General features: G+C 45.4%; 1 protein-coding gene across 5 annotated transcripts in view; it reads left to right on the top strand.

The window, feature by feature from the left end:
• SPIN1 (spindlin 1) overlaps positions 1–15,664 on the top strand; it is a 74,426-nt gene that overhangs the window by 50,762 nt on the left and 8,000 nt on the right. For 3 of the 5 annotated variants that reach the window (XM_053289711.1, XM_053289710.1, XM_053289714.1), the window contains 2 exons: positions 10,958–11,006; positions 15,043–15,296. In XM_053289711.1, the coding sequence (XP_053145686.1) occupies positions 10,958–11,006; positions 15,043–15,296 (303 nt within the window). Of the gene's footprint in view, positions 1–10,957; positions 11,007–13,595; positions 13,847–15,042; positions 15,297–15,664 lie in introns of those variants that run through there. The other 2 variants (XM_053289712.1, XM_053289713.1) reach the window with 2 other exon arrangements.

The following is a 15,664-nucleotide window of genomic DNA, read 5'->3' as shown; positions in this document are numbered from 1 at the left end:
AGTGTGCTCTGTGCCAGTCCATCCACCCATTTGGACATGTCCACCCTTGCTTGTGCCCTGGAATGGCGACCCTGCTTTCCTGGGGTCGCTGAAACCAAGGCTCCCCTTTCCCATGATTCCTTGCAGCGGCAGATGCGCATACAGCACAACACTAGTCCAAACCCGGGAACTTTGAATGAGAGTAAAGATCTGTCCCCGTACCCAGTATTCTCACTGTTTCCTCAGGAAAATAAGTTTTCCATTATATTTCCATGATATATGGAGCGTCAAAATCTCCTTTGGGTGCGTGCAAGGCTTCCCGGGGAGGAGGGAGTTGCTGTGCAAAAGTTCTATTCTTAATCACAGAGAGTGGGGGCCCCACACAAATGGGACCCCCTTTGTTGGGTTTGCTTAATTCATGAGCATGCAGTCCGATGGGAGATGGTGGGTATTTGACCGCAATGTCCTCCCCAATAGATTGGCCCTCTCATGAGAGTGCTAGTCCACTGGCAGCAAACTGCCAGGGGCGCAGGACAGTGTTCTCTCTAATTTTTTTCATATGTTGTTCTGGGTGGAAGTATCAAGGCAGTGGATATACACATGCATTCGGAGTGGGACCCTCCTGATTTAAACTGAGCGGATTTTAAAATTAATTGAGCAGCCATCAAAAAATGTATGTGCGCACACATGCTCTCTTCTTAGAGGGAACACTGGAACAGTAGTATGGTTTGGTCTGCATAGACTGCTTTACTGGGGTGAGCCCTAGCAAGAGCATCCTTGGTTGCAGCGGGACAGATCTCCCCAGGATCCTTTGCCCTTCATATACATATCCCCTCCTAGGAAGTCGTCATGTTCTCCTCCCTTTCCTGAGTAACAGGAAGATAGTGTCCCCCCTCCCCAGAAATTGTGCACGTGTGAGACAGTTTTGTTTCGGGGTTTTAGGATGGTAGCAGTGCAATCGTTATCAGAATAAGTGCTGGCATGGCATTTAAAGGGATTTAAATGCCCTTTCCATGCCAAAGGCAGGCGGACAGTTCTGAAAAGGCACGATTGCGCTCTGCACACCCTCTTGAAGATCGTGGCCTTGGCAGCTGCTCTTAGTGATGTGCTGACACCTTGCCCACAGTCTGGCAATGCAAGTGCTACGGAGCTAGCTGGGATGTGGCCTTGGTGGATCAGGACTAGGGAGAGGCTCTTCCATCCTGAAACCAGAGGTTGCTGGGCTGCGATTGGGCAAAAGTCTGCGATGAGATTCAGTTTCAAATTGAAACTGCAGGTCTGGCGAACTCTGTTTTCACATTACAACACCGGTTTTGCGTGAATGTGGACACAAGAAATAATAGTACATATTTAACAAACATTAAGTATTTATTTGAAGCCTAATCACTTTTCAAATAATTATTTGGGCAAAAGTCATTAACTGATCCAGTTGAACTGAGCAACCTGCTCAACTAAGGTGATCTGGCTGCACAGGAACTTTCAAGCCATGACTAAAATCTGCTTTTACCAGAAGGAGAAGATTTATCTTGCTACTAAGTCCTGATAAACGATTTCTTCTACGAGGTATGGATTGCCTTTTGGAGAATGGGTTTGGGAGCATGAACTCTAGGTGCAGGTTTCACTCTTGCCCTCTGTGACAGCTGATGATCAGTCTAACCATCCGCTGCCACCAATATAAGACTTTTAGCTAGTGTGGCTGCTTAGGCTTACAACCACTAAACCCTCTGTCACTGCAAAAACAAGACCAAAACTTAGTAGTGTGGTAAAAAGGGTAGATAGACATGAGGTGGGACTAAAATAGAGACACCAGTAAAATTGTATTTTAAAAAGAACCGGTTTACTATAATAAAAGGTTGCAATTTTTTTTTTAAAAAAAACCAGTACATGAATAAATGTTGAAAACTTTGGTTGACAAGAGTACAAATTTCATAATACAAAACAAGCAGCTTGCTAGCCATCTCTCCCAAGGCCTTGCAAGTTCCAATAGGACCAGCTCCCTCGCTGCTATCTTCTCTAGCAGTTTCAGCCCGACCTGACCCTTCTGGTGTTCCAGCCTTCCAGCTCACACAACACTCAGGAGCAAAATATCTAATGGAACTCTCCTCTTTCACAGCACTGAGCTTTCCCCTCCCTCTCCCGTGGGCCGTAACACTCTCTTTATTTTATACAATTTTTAAGGGATACCTTGGCCAATGAGAGAGTTTGTTACCCCAGGCAGCTAGAACCTTCTTTTTCTGCCTGGAGACAACCAATAGTAACACCTTACAACTGTTCCTCCAAAACTCAAAGCTGACAACATTTACCTCAGAGATAGCAGAAATATTAACCTTTACAGAACTTGGAGTAGACACAGAGCAAGGCAAGTACAAATCAAATTGCAAACCATAAAACAAAGTGGGAAGGGGTAATTCCTTCACGCAAGGCCTTGCACTCAATGTCACTTGATGCCTACATCTCTTCAACATTACTCAGACAACTTGGCCAGCCTTGTGGCCAGCCTTGTAACCAGCCCACCAAACTTACTAGCCTACAAAACATTTTACTAGCCTAAATATTTTATTTGTGCCTTTTTAGGCCACCTTTTGTCAATTGGCCCCAAGCTGACTTTAGTCATTTTAAAACAAATGCAATTAAAATTATAGCTAAAAACCACGAAAGCTTAACAAATAATACACACCAAAAATTAAGCTGTAGTGATCTAGTGTACTACTGACCCAATTGATTTGAACTCTGAGAGAGTTCAAATCAATTAGGATGAGGGAACACAGTGTTCCAGTAGTACTACAACAGCAGCAATCAATCTTATGAGTGAACCAATGCATGTCTATGGAGCCAGAAAAATTAATTCTTTAAAAATTCATAAATAAAGAACAATAATTCCTATCAGCTTGGGGGTGCCTGGAGGGAGTTGAGGCCAGCCCTGCTGTGCCCCCAGACCCACTTTGGGGTGCCCTGACACACACACCCCAAAGGGGTGGAGTGGGGCTGCCACAAATCCCCTTTATTCCCTATGGGGAAAATATCTTCTAAAATTCACCAATAATCAGAGAAGTGTCCGATTGCCTTGGGGTTTGGTGGGTGGTAGGGCCACCCCACTTTCGTGCCCCTAGCAGGCTGCCCCAGCACACAGGCCACATACCAAAACAACTAAGATGACAAACTAACTGGAAAGAAAACTAAAAAGCCACTGCCAGCCAGTGCCGCCACAGAAGCAGACCTGCTCTGCTCCTGCACACACAGCTGAAAAGCAAAGGCAAGGGGACCAATCCAAACAAAACCACAGACTAGCTACACACAACAGCCAGAGCCAGCCACAAGCCAACAACAAGACCTAACTAAGATGGTGCAAGGCAGTAGTAGAACCAACCCGGCACGCAATTGCAAGAAACGGGGGAAGGCATGGGCAAAAGCACACCAAACTAGAAACTACTACAATGCTGAAAGAGAACTTACAGTAACACTCACCTGGTTCTTTTTTTATCTTCTCTTCTGCTCTGCTCTTCGTATGTGCAATGCATGCCTATTGCCTGTGTGGGAAAAGAAACGCCTCAGGCTATGTCTGGTCCTCTACATCCTTGCTGGAGGCCATAGGGCCTCAGCCTGGCAGGTGGTGGCACCAGCAGTGCACTAGCGGTGTGAATGCGTATTTGGTGTGTGTGTGAAGGGACGGGTCAGAGGCACTACACACATGTGCTTTTGGTGGGAGACTATTTCATCATTTTGCCAAAGCAGTGCATGCATTTCTGGTGTGTGTATGCGTGCATGTCAGTGGAACCAAGAAACGAGAGGGAAGTGGGGAGAGCTCTGAGAAAAATTAAAGAGATAGGAAAGTCTGGCACTCATGGTAGCCGGTGCATGTGTGTTGACAAACAGAACCAAACAAGAGAGAGGGGAGGGATGGTGGTATGTATGGTATACAAATATGTTAAATAAATAGATAGATGAATACATAGATGAATAGATAGATAAATATTAAAAATAGATAGATAGATAGATAGATAGATAACACACATACACTCCACTCTCCCTTGGTTGCGCAAGGTGATTGAGAGGGTGGTGGCCGACCAGCTCCAGGCAGTCTTGGAGGAAACTGATTATCTAGACCCATTTCAAACTGGCTTTAGAGCTGGCTATGGGGTTGAGACAGCCTTGGCCAGCCTGATGAATAACGTTTACCGGGGAATCGACAGAGGGAGTGTGACTCTGCTGGTTCTTCTGGATATCTTGGCGGCGTTCGATACCATCGACCATGGTATCCTTCTGGATCGCCTGGAGGAGTTGGGGATAGGGGGCACTGCTTTGGCAGTGGTTCTGTTCCTATCTCTCAGGTAGATTCCAGATGGTGGAGCTTGGTGACAGTTGCTCCTCAAAACAGGAGCTGTTATATGGACTCCCTCAGGGCTCCATTCTGTCACCAATGCTTTTTAACATCTACGTGAAACCGCTGCGTGAGGTCATCAGGAGATTTGGTGCTGGGTGTTATCAGTATGCTGATGACACCCAAACCTACTTCTCCTTTTCTTCTTCAGGAAATGGCACTCATTCTCTAAATGCCTGCCTACAGGCAGTAATGGGCTAGATGAGGGAGAACAAATTGAAGCTGAATCTAAGCAAGACGGAGGTGCTCATTGTGGGGACTCAGAATCTGAGGGGTGAGTTAGATCTTCCTGTGCTGGATGGGGTTACACTCCCCCAGAAGGAGCAGGTTGGGAGTACTCCTGGACCCAGGCTTCACCCTGGTATCTCAGGTGGAGGCCATGGCCAAGAGTGTTTTCTATCAGCTTTTGCTGATTTGACAGCTGCGCCCATTCCTTGAAGAGGATGACCTCAAAACAGTGGTGCATCAGCTGGTAACCTCCCGACTTGACTATTGCAATGCGCTCTACATGGGGCTGCCTTTGTACATAGTCCGGAAACTTCGGTTAGTTCAGAATGCGGCAGCCAGATTGGTCTCTGGAGCAACCCAGAGAGACCATATTATGCCTGTTTTGAATCAGTTACACTGGCTGCCAGTATGTTTCCGGGCAAAATACAAAGTGCTGGTTATTATCTTTAAAGCCCGATCGGCTTGGGTCCGAGATATCTTAGAGAGCGCCTTCTTTTACATGATTCCCACCGCACATTAAGATCATCTATGGAGGGCCGTCTCCAGTTACCACCGGTTTGTTTGGTGGCAACTCAGAGGCGGGCAACTCAGAGGCGGAATGCACTCCCAGCAGAAATTCATAATCTTAATTCCTTACTGACCTTCAAGAGAGCCCTTAAAACCCATCTGTTTGGCCTGGCCTTTCAGGGTTTTTAATTAGTTTTAATTGTTTTAATGTTAACCTGGTTTTCAGGGTTTTAATTGTTCTGATAGTTTGTTTTTTAAGATGTTTTAATTGGTGTTCATATTTATATTTCTGTTTTAATTGTTATTGGTTTTAATGGTTTCTGTTTTTAATTGTAAACGGCCCTGAGCCATTTCGGAAGGGCGGTATAAAAATCAAATAAATACATACATACATAAATGCATCTTTAGAAATCAGTCTTTTGAATGATCAGCAGCATATTTATCTTTCAGTGATCAACATTTTCAGCAATTCATCTTTTCAACAATCATCATTTATTAAAATTCATTTTGTTGAAAATCAAGCTTTTTATAAATTATCTTGTTGAAAATCAAGCATTTATTTACATATTACAACACATGTAGACTGCCGCCAGTGCCTAGTATAGGACAGATGTGTGTGTGTGCCCACAGCCCCCCAAATGCTGTCAGGTGGAACTAGGGGCTTGTCGTCAGCATCAGGTTTCGCCAGTGGATGTGGTGTATCAGTTGCCAAGTCACAGCCCGTTGCGACTTGGCTGGCATGGTTGTCACGTCAGTAGGGATGAACAGAGGCTACTGCCAGGCAGGTGACCAACACCATGGGTCAACCATGGGCCAATCACTCGCCCAGTTCAATCTCCAACTCAGGGTAGCCCAGCAGGGGGAGGTTGACCTTGAGGAAGACCAACTGCTCGACCACACCAGGGTCCAACCGAGACAGAGTGCTACATCGCCAGCATGTGAAAACACCCGCTCGCTCTGGACACTGGTTGGCAGGCAGGAGAGGAGGCGCACATCAACCACCACCAGGTCCAGCCAAACTTGGCGGTGGGTTACCTAGAATTGTGCGTGGTCCATCTCTGGGTCTTTCTCTACAGGCTCCTCCAAATACTGGGTAACGCATTGCTCAGCACTGGTGGGCCTGGTAGGCCGAGCCTCCTGCACAGCGGGCAAGGCGCTAAGGCACACCTGCTGAAACCACTGAGCTGATTTCACGGGAGGAAGTGCCTGCTGCATTGGCGCCGCTCCCTGGGATGCCATGCTGCTGGACTGGGAAGAAGGGGAAGGGGTAGCTAACACCTGGCCACCTACACTGCTGCCACTGCTGGGTGCGGGTCGTTCGGGGGGAGGTGCACCTGCACCACCCTCCTGGTCTCTCCTGTGGGTCCTAGTGACCTCCTTCCTAACTCTCTGGACCAGGAAGTCCCTCCACCTGGGCAAGTGATTGGCCCGCACGACATTGCCCTTGATGGTTGGGTCACAGAGACAAGCAAGTACGTACTCCTCCCTGTCACCCAACACACCGACAAGCCAGTTGGCCACCCCAGTCTTCAGCCTTCCAGCCAGAGCACGCCCCTCTGGCTTGGTCAGAGAAGTCTGGAGTTAGCCCATCAGCTTCTCGAGGCCGAGAGCTGTGGGCAGGGCCTGGCTCAGAGGAGTGGTGTCAGCACACAAGCTCTTAGTAGCAAACAGGAAGGGCTTGAGTGTTGACACCATCTTGGACATGAGCTTCCACTCAGCATTAGAGAGGTTGCACACACCCTAGGACTCGTTCCTCGCCAGGTCACCAAGGGCTCTCTCCTGCTCCAGCAGGTGCTGCAAATGGAGGAAGGTGGAGTTTCATTGCGTCTCTACATCCGTTGGATGAAATGGCGTGGAAACTCGAGGTCACGCTACTTCTTACAAAGCAGGTGCCTGGATTTCTCACTGCGGTGGAAGTGGGCCACCATCTTGTGAGACTTCTTGACAAGCGTGGCTGTGGCAGCAACAGCACCTGCAGGGGGGGTGGGCCTGTTCCCTTGATGCCTTCAGCTCCCTAAGGCTGAAGGCATCCCTGACAGTCAAGTGGAGTGTGTACACCATATGTTGACACACCCCATCACTGTCTCTACAGCAGCGGCCACGTTGCAGCCATTGTCCATAACAATGAAGCCCTGGAAGAGGTGTGGACAGCCGCCAATCCACTCCTCTATCTGGCGGTCAAGTACGGCCGCCACCTCCTCCTTGGTGTGCCTGACACCCATGGTCTCCACATGCAAGATAGCCCATCTTTGTCACAATGCAAAGTTTGAGATGTGCTGGAGCCAGAGCTGGACCCTCTCTCTCCGGGCCCCACCAGTGGGCAGTGAGGGCTAGGAAAGCCCTCACTCAGCATGCATTCCACTGATAGTGGTCCAGAGATCAGTCATGAAATGCACAGTGGTGCCAGCCGGTGCTGCTCACAGCCTAGCTGACAGATAAGCTCCCTGTACTGCCAGTACAGGGAGCGGACCACGTTTGGAAAGGTTGGTCGTCAGTGGCCATCATCTCTCCTGTGAAGCTGGTGAGGCGATGTGGGTCCAGCTGACCAGTCCACTTGCTGCCCAATGCCTGTGTCCACCGTTTGACTGGCAGCGTGCCTGCTTCATGGAAGCTGGTACGCTGCCCTTGCCAGCACTAGCTGCAGGAACACCAGGCGCACTAGCGCTGCCAGCGGGGTAAAGGTCAAGGACGCTATGGGGATGCCGTCGCATGTACCGCCACATGGAGGTCATCCCCAGGTGCTTTCGATCTTTGCCCCGACTGACCTGTTACCTGCAGTGTAGGCAGCAAGTGGGGCATCTTGAGGGACGTCAAAATGCCTCCAGATCCCGCTACCCTGGGAGCCCTCTTTGGGTCACTCTCTTGGGTGACCGCAGTCCTACGGGGGGAGCGGCCGCTGCTGCTCGTCCACTGCTGTCACCCACCCCCCTTCCACCCTGCGTGGAAGAAGGGGGCCCCGGATTCACTGGCATAGGAGGGGGAGATCTCCCCACGACCTCAGCCACAGCAGACTCCTCCTTGGAGGAGCCAGACTGGGAGGAGGACCTAGTACTGGACTATGACACGATCTGGACGTTCTCGGGGGGGGCACTGAGTGGCAAAAGAATCGGTGGAGAGGCCACAAGAGGGAGAGAAAATCTGGCTATACTACCAGCTGTCTCATCCTCCCTGCCCTCTGTTTCCTCCACTCCTGCCATGGAAGGGGCCGTGGCAGGAAAAAACCCTGCACCACCAGTCTCCAGCACAACTGATGGTGCACCACCTGGCAATGGACCTGCCACAGGTTTAGGGACTGGTTCAGTGCTGGCAGCAGGCTCTAGGTAGTTGAGCCTCCGCGCAAATGCCTCACTTGGGGCAAAGAATTCCTGAATGGGGAGGACTGTGGTCCCACTCCGAGTCTCCTGGTGTCTTCTATGCCCCCAGGCCTGAGCCCGGCTTCTCCCACCTATGTCTGAAATCTTGCTGCAAGCCCAAGTCGCAACACGACGCTCAGACATTGTTTTAAAAATGTTTTTTTAAGTGGGAGATTTAGCTAGCTGCCAAAAAAGGGGCAATACATTTTTTTTCTTGCAGGGGGCAGCCAATTGGGGGGAGGGAAACTTTTTTTGGGGGGAAAGCCAATTGGGGAGAGGGATACCTTTTAGGGGGAAAGCCAATTGGGGGGAGGGAAACCTTTTTGAAAAGGGAAGTAGTTGAAAGAGAATTGATTTTTAAAAGGCTCAGCTGGTGTTGCTGCAGAAAATTAGCCAAAAGGGACACCTCTTTTTTTAAAAAAAAAAAAAACCAACAACACTTGATGGGGGTGGTGGGAACCTCTTTAAAAAACCAGATGGGGGGGCTTTTTTGGGGGGAAAATTTGTGGGGGTGGGTGGGGTTTTTTTTTAAAGGAAAACCAACCAGTCCTTTAAAAATTAAAAAATATATAGGGGAAAGCTAAAGCAAAAATTCTAATAATAATAATAATAATAATAATAATAAATTTATTTTTATTTATTTTTTTAAAAAAATTACCCTATTTAACTCAAACCCCTTTTAACACAAAAACCTACCCACCCCTTCCACCCACAACAATGCAATAAATAATAAAATGAAAACTAAGCAATCAATAACCTTAATGAGGGGGAGGGACCTGTAAAAAAAAGGAAAGAAAGAGAAAACCTGTAAAAAGAGCCAAGCTGCAAGAAAACACACAAGATATCCCTCTCCACACCCAAATGCAAAATTTATTTATTTAAAACCAACTTGGTGGGGAAAGGGGACAAGAAAAAGTCAGAATTCACCCCTCTTCTTCCAGTATCTTCTGCCCCACACACACTGGTCAAGGGAAGCAAGGACAAAAGAGACCAGTGGCAGCAAAGGCTGGCACACAGCATAGGGTGGCACAGGAGGGCACAGCCAAGGGCAAGGGGGAGGGCAAAATGAGCCACTTTCCAGAGATTCACCTGCCCAAACAACTTAAAATAAGAAATGTGAAAATAAATTAAAAGGCTGGCTGGTGGTAAGGCTGTGTGGGAATGCGGGGGAGGGAAGGAAAGGGGGTACTGGAAGGCAGTCACCAAGAGAGGGAGGGAGGGCCAAGCACAGGAGCGAAAACAAACACACACACACACACACACACACACACACACACACACACACACATATATATACTGGGTTTAAAGGGACTGGGGCAGAGAGAGATAAAGGCAATAAAAATCAAACCAGCAATAAGAGGGAGTGGGGGAGCAAAGCAAGGGAGGGATGCAGGGCAATGCAGCTGGTGGGGCAGGGCTAGACCTCAGCAGGTAGGCCCTGGCCAAATAAAGTGAGGAGGAGGACTAGGATGGGAGGGATGCAGGCCAGGGGAAAATCAACACAAGCACTTAAAAATTAACAAAGCAAAAAGCAGCATAGGAGAAGAAAAGGGAGGGATGCAGGACAATTCAGCAGGTGTGTGTGTATGGGGGGGGGTGCTCTGGCAGGGCCAGGCCCCAGCAGGTAGGCTCTGGCCAAAAAATGGAATGAGAGAGAAAAGAGACAGCAGCAGGGGGAAAAACACAGACTGGGAAAAGGTCTAAAGCATAGGAGAACAGGGCAGAGAGAGAAAGCAAGGAAGGGAACACAGGGGATGGGGCTGAAAAAGCAGCACAGCTAGACTGCAAGGACTCACCAGCAGCTACAGAGAGCACACAGGCCAGGGCCAGAGCCAAGCAGCAACCAACTGCAGCCAGAGATAATTTTCCAGGCCAGATACTTGGGTTTAAATAGGTTTTGAAACTCCCTCCTTTGGGAGCTCCCACCTTTGCACTCCCCCTGGCCAACAGGGTGCCAGCTCTCAAACACTGGCACAGTGCACAGCCTACCAGAAAGCTAGACTCATCTGGCCAATCACAGAATCAATAGCTCAGCCAATGCAAAGTCGGCAAATTGAGCAAAACAAGTCTTCCAAAATGGAGGACAGACAAACTGAGCAAAATAATTGTCACAACATGGAGAACAGACCTGAAACGGACCCTTGGAACTTTGACCCGGTTTGAAACAGTTCGAATTTGAACCAGGACCAGTTTGATTTGGATTTGGACTGGCAGGGCAAAACCAGTGCCCGGTTCAGTTTGAATTCGAACCGTCGAGCTGAACTGGTTGAACTGAACTGAAACAGGTTGCACATCCCTAGGTTCCCTGGAATGTGACTAATCAACATGTGCTCATGGCAATCTTGGGGATAAATTTTATAGATACATCTTGATATACCAGCTATATTAAAATAGGTTATTGTGTCAGCACCAATATAAAATTAATCTCTGAACAGTGAACTTGAGATTTGTTTTAAAAATCTTCACACACCAAATAGTAGAATTGCTTTTTCTTACACTCTCTTTTTTACAGGGCATGCAGGTGTGTCTGCCAGCATGATGAAGAAGAGAGCTTCCCACAAGTAAGTAGGCTGTAATACTTAAAATCTAGTACATTGCAGCTTTTGTGTGAGGTCTGTAGCCTTAAAACATAGGTTTATATTATAGTTTATATTTATTATATTTATTATAGTTTTATTTATTATTTTTATTACTTAGTTATAGGAGCTGTCCTTATCCTAAGGACATTATCTGGTAACTGTTAAACCAAAGGATAAAGAGAAATTAGTCTTTAATTCTGGCATGACAAAAACTATTTTGTGCCTGGTAGTTAATGGCGCAGTGGGGAGGGAAATGACTTGATTATCAAGCCAGAGGTTGCCAGTTCGAATCCCCACTGGTATGTTTCCTAGACTATGGAAAACACAGCGATGATATAGGCAGCAGCGATATAGGAAGATGCTGAAAGGCATAATCTCATACTGCGTGGGAGGAGGCACTGTTAAACTCCTTTTATATTCTACCAAAGACAACCACAGGGCTCTGTGGTCGCCAGGAGTCGAAACCAACTCGACGGCACACTTTATAACTTTAGTAGTAAGCAAATATCAAATATCCAAACAAATATCAACAGAAGCAAATATATAATATAGGGATGGTTTGTGTTGCCAAATCTGATGGCAGTACTGTGCCTCTCAGCATAATTATCTCAAATTGCCTAGAGCAAATATTTAAATGTGGGTCAACAAGAATATATCAAGACTTCTTTCTCATAAACGGTTGCTAAGAAAGGAATAAAATACTTAGCCCATTTCTTCATTTTTAATTACATTTAAACTCATGTTGAATTCCAGTTTCCTTCTGCTGGCCTCAGTGACATGACTTCAGTGTGGCTCAAGAATATTCTTTTGAGTGGGTCTAAGTAAATAACTGCAAATATTCTACATTTTCAGAAGTAAGAGATGTGGTGAAGCTGCATTTCATTAATATTTGCAAACAAGCTGATTATAAAAGACTGAGCTAGACAATGGTATAGAGATATGCAAATCCATTCAAGCTTGAAACAAATTGCCCTTAAAATAAAGGGCCCGTTAGGAGTGATTCAAGTGCCATTTTTCTGGCGAGAGGTGGTCTACCAATTGGGATTGGCAGGTAGACCAGTCCTCCCAAGGCGCTGGCCAACATTTTAAGTCCCAAGTGGAGGCCTGGTCTACCCACTGTGTGAGGCAGGTAGACCAGGTCTCCACTCTGGATTTCATGTACTAGCCTGCATCGAAGGACTGCTCTCTCTACCCACTAACCCCAATTGGTAGACCAGCTCTTCCTGGGAAAATGGTGCTTGAATCACTCTAAATGTTTTGAAAGTTTCGTCAAAACAGTGTGCTTGGCTGCTATATCAACTAATCAATTCAAGCATTTTGTGTTGCATTTTGAGATCAAAATGAAATTCAAAGTCCATTTTGTGCACACCTCTACAATGGTATAATTCACACATTTCATTAAATGCAAATATAGGCATCTGTACACTCGTTCATTTATTTGTCAGAATGGCTGTACATCAGTGTTCGCTCTAACAGGAATTCCCAGGTGTTAACTACAACTCGCGTAATCCCCAGCCAAAGGCCATTGCAGCTAAGTATGCTGGGAGTTGTAGTGAACAACATCTGGGAATCCCTGTTAGAGGGAACACTGATGTACATGCATTCATTTTAAAAGTTAACAGAGGGACAGGTCCTTCTGAAAATGTAGTATACTTACTATGTGTGCTACTGTATGTGTGACTAATGTAATGCATGACTGTGTGTGTACAAATGAACAATTGTGTATACTGTACACAAACTGTACACACATTGAAACATGTGATTACTTCTGTTGCCTTATTAACAATATGCTGTGTGTTAAGTTGTAATTTATATAAGATAGGCTTTGAATTCCATTATTTAAACTCATAATATTGGAAAACTGGTACAAAACATGATATATGATCAATTTAGTTTGAATTAAGTATTTTAGGTGGTTTCAGAAGCGAATTTAAATACTCTAATTACTTTCTGTTGCAGATGTCTGTAAATCATGTCCAGTTAATTTAAGATTATTCTTCATTGCCCTGTGTAACTAATCATTTTAAGACTTTGCACTGTGTGCTTAGTTGCTCAAATTCTTGTTACAAATTTATGGGTTGTTTTTTTTAAAAAAAAAACCTGCTAAAATTTGAAAGCATTAAGTGTAACATTTTAAATGTAGGGTTCGTTTTTTACAGTGGTGAGTAACAAACTGGTCTTGTGGTAACAAGCATGAATTGTCACCTTTGCTAAGCAGGGTCTGCCCTGGTTTGCATTTGAATAAGAGACTAGATGTGAGCACTATAAGATATTCCCCTTAGGGAATGGGGCTGCTCTGGGAAGAGCACCTGCATACTTGCATGCAGAAGGTTCCAAGTGCCCTTGGACATCCCGAAATAGGGCTGAGAGAGACTCCTGGCTGCAACCTCAGAGAAGCCACTGCCAGTCTATGTAGACAACACTGAGCTAGATGCATCAATGGTCTGATTCAGTATAAGGCAGCTTTCTAAGTTCCTAAAATGAATTTGAGAAATGAAACACAGTTGCAAAAAGCTCTTTGGCTTATAAAAATGAAAAACCAGCTTTTCTGATCTTACACTATAGCAGTCATTTCTGCTTGCACAGAGGCACCACTCAGAGGTTTGTTCAGTCTCATTCATGTGAGAGCTCCCAGCAAGTGTCGCTCATGTGAGCTGGGAAATATACCATGTTTATCCGAATTGAAGACAACTCTAAGATGACACCCTTAAAAAAAATACAGGTTATATTGTATTTACCTGAAAAGAAGACGACTCTGAATTTAAGACAACTCCTGATTTCTAACATTCAAGGACTTGGAAAAAACCTAATCTTGGATTCAGGTAAATGCAGTATCTTGGCCATGTAAAGTTCAACAGCTAAGGCAGACTACCAGTCATAATTAACAAATCTTCCACTGCCAAGATCTGTGCCTTTTTTCAGGTCACATTTTGCTTGTGAAAGCACACACTTTGGGAGAGCAAGAACTGAAAAACCTATTGAACCATAAAATGTAACTTTTATGGAATTTTGTGTATTAAACTTTTGTGAACAGGATACATTATGAAAGGTGGTATAAAATTGAACAATAATAAGTTCACTCTGAAATGTAATATGATTTCTGAGGCACAGTGGAAACACACTGCTGCAGAACTGAAATTACTAGAGCTAAAATGAAATCTTGCACTCTCTGGAAGTCTGAAGGCTAAGACGTAACGAAGCATCATATAATTCATAGTAGAACTTACCCAAAGAAGCTTTCTGGCTTTTTTGGTACCCCCTTTGGCTTAGCCCCCAAATCCTCTTACATGTGAGAAGAAAGCATTTAGCACACAAGGGTTGCTGATTCCCCCTTCCCCTGGCTGCAGTCTTTCATATCCTGAAAAAGCTATTTCCCCAACCTTTCAAAGAGGCTTTTTGCAGGGTGTGGGGGCCTGCTGCTGGATGGAGAGAGTGGAAAAGTCCTCTTACATGAGCAGAAGTAACTTTGTGTTTTACTTTGGATCCAAGGTAAAATAAAGAAAATCTCATCTGCCTCAATCACTAGTTGGGTAAATCTTGTATCTTACCGAAGGTTGGTTACAGTGCATGCAGAGAGTTGGTGTGGGGAGAAGGAGAATATAGATTCTGATAGAGGGAATCTTTTCTTAACATTGTGCTAACTGACCTTTTGCAGCTTTTTAGACTATGGTGAAGAAAAATACACAACTCCAAGCATACTTCTATTAATAAGGAAGCTAATTTATTGTGTACTTCCTGGAGCAGACCTAAAACCCAGTGTGTGTGAATGAGAGAGATATCTGGAAATGCATGAGCGTGGTCCATCACCTCCCATGTCCTGCACAATTTTGCGTGCAGGGGGGCTGTAATGTCATCCCTTTCATGGACTAGAAGTCTCAAGGACAGCTCTTGTGCAACATGGGGCCTATGCCTGAAAATATTTATACATTTACTTAACTAACTAGATAACAAATGCAAAAATCTAAAAGATATGTTAAACTATTCCAATACTAAAGTTATGGCTTTATTAAAAATACAGAAAGCATCGAAACAACATGGGACCAAGCAAACCAATTTCTCAACCCAGAAGAAATATTGTAGGCTGCAGAATACAGCATGGATGGAAAGAAGGGAGTGGACCTGTGACACAGTGGAAAGGCACAGTCCTAGATCAGGTTCCTGTAAATCCCTCTCTCTACCTTATTAAATATGATGGATTTGATTGTGTGTATGGACTAGAACTGCACAAAGATGAGAGAGTTTCGGCACTTGAAGTCCTTCCAGACAGAGTTGGTAAGTGTCTAGATTGGGCCTGGATGTGTTGGTTGGATCATTGCCAAAGAGCGCAAAAATGCACGGGGAATGGGCCTTGCCAATATGATATTCGGGGAAATGTACATCTTTATTTTAAACTTGATACTCTGCATATATGACTCGACAAAGCCCTCAGTTCAGCTAACTTCATATTATAAACAACCATAAAAATAAAGGTACCAATTTAAAATACAGAACCACTTCATAAAAACTATAGAGCATCTGCTGAAAACATAAAATACCTGTTGAGCCGATTAGAGAATGTACAGATATGGACAGAATCTCCCCACTTCCCCAAGGCCTGTTGAAACAGATTTTTACCAACTTTCTGAAGATAAAACAAGCTG

The sequence above is a fragment of the Hemicordylus capensis genome, chromosome 2 (assembly GCF_027244095.1).
Source record: "Hemicordylus capensis ecotype Gifberg chromosome 2, rHemCap1.1.pri, whole genome shotgun sequence".
NCBI classification, from domain to species: Eukaryota; Metazoa; Chordata; class Lepidosauria; order Squamata; family Cordylidae; genus Hemicordylus; species Hemicordylus capensis.
Note: the sequence above shows the minus strand (reverse complement) of the source record. Positions and strands in the feature narration are given on the sequence as shown.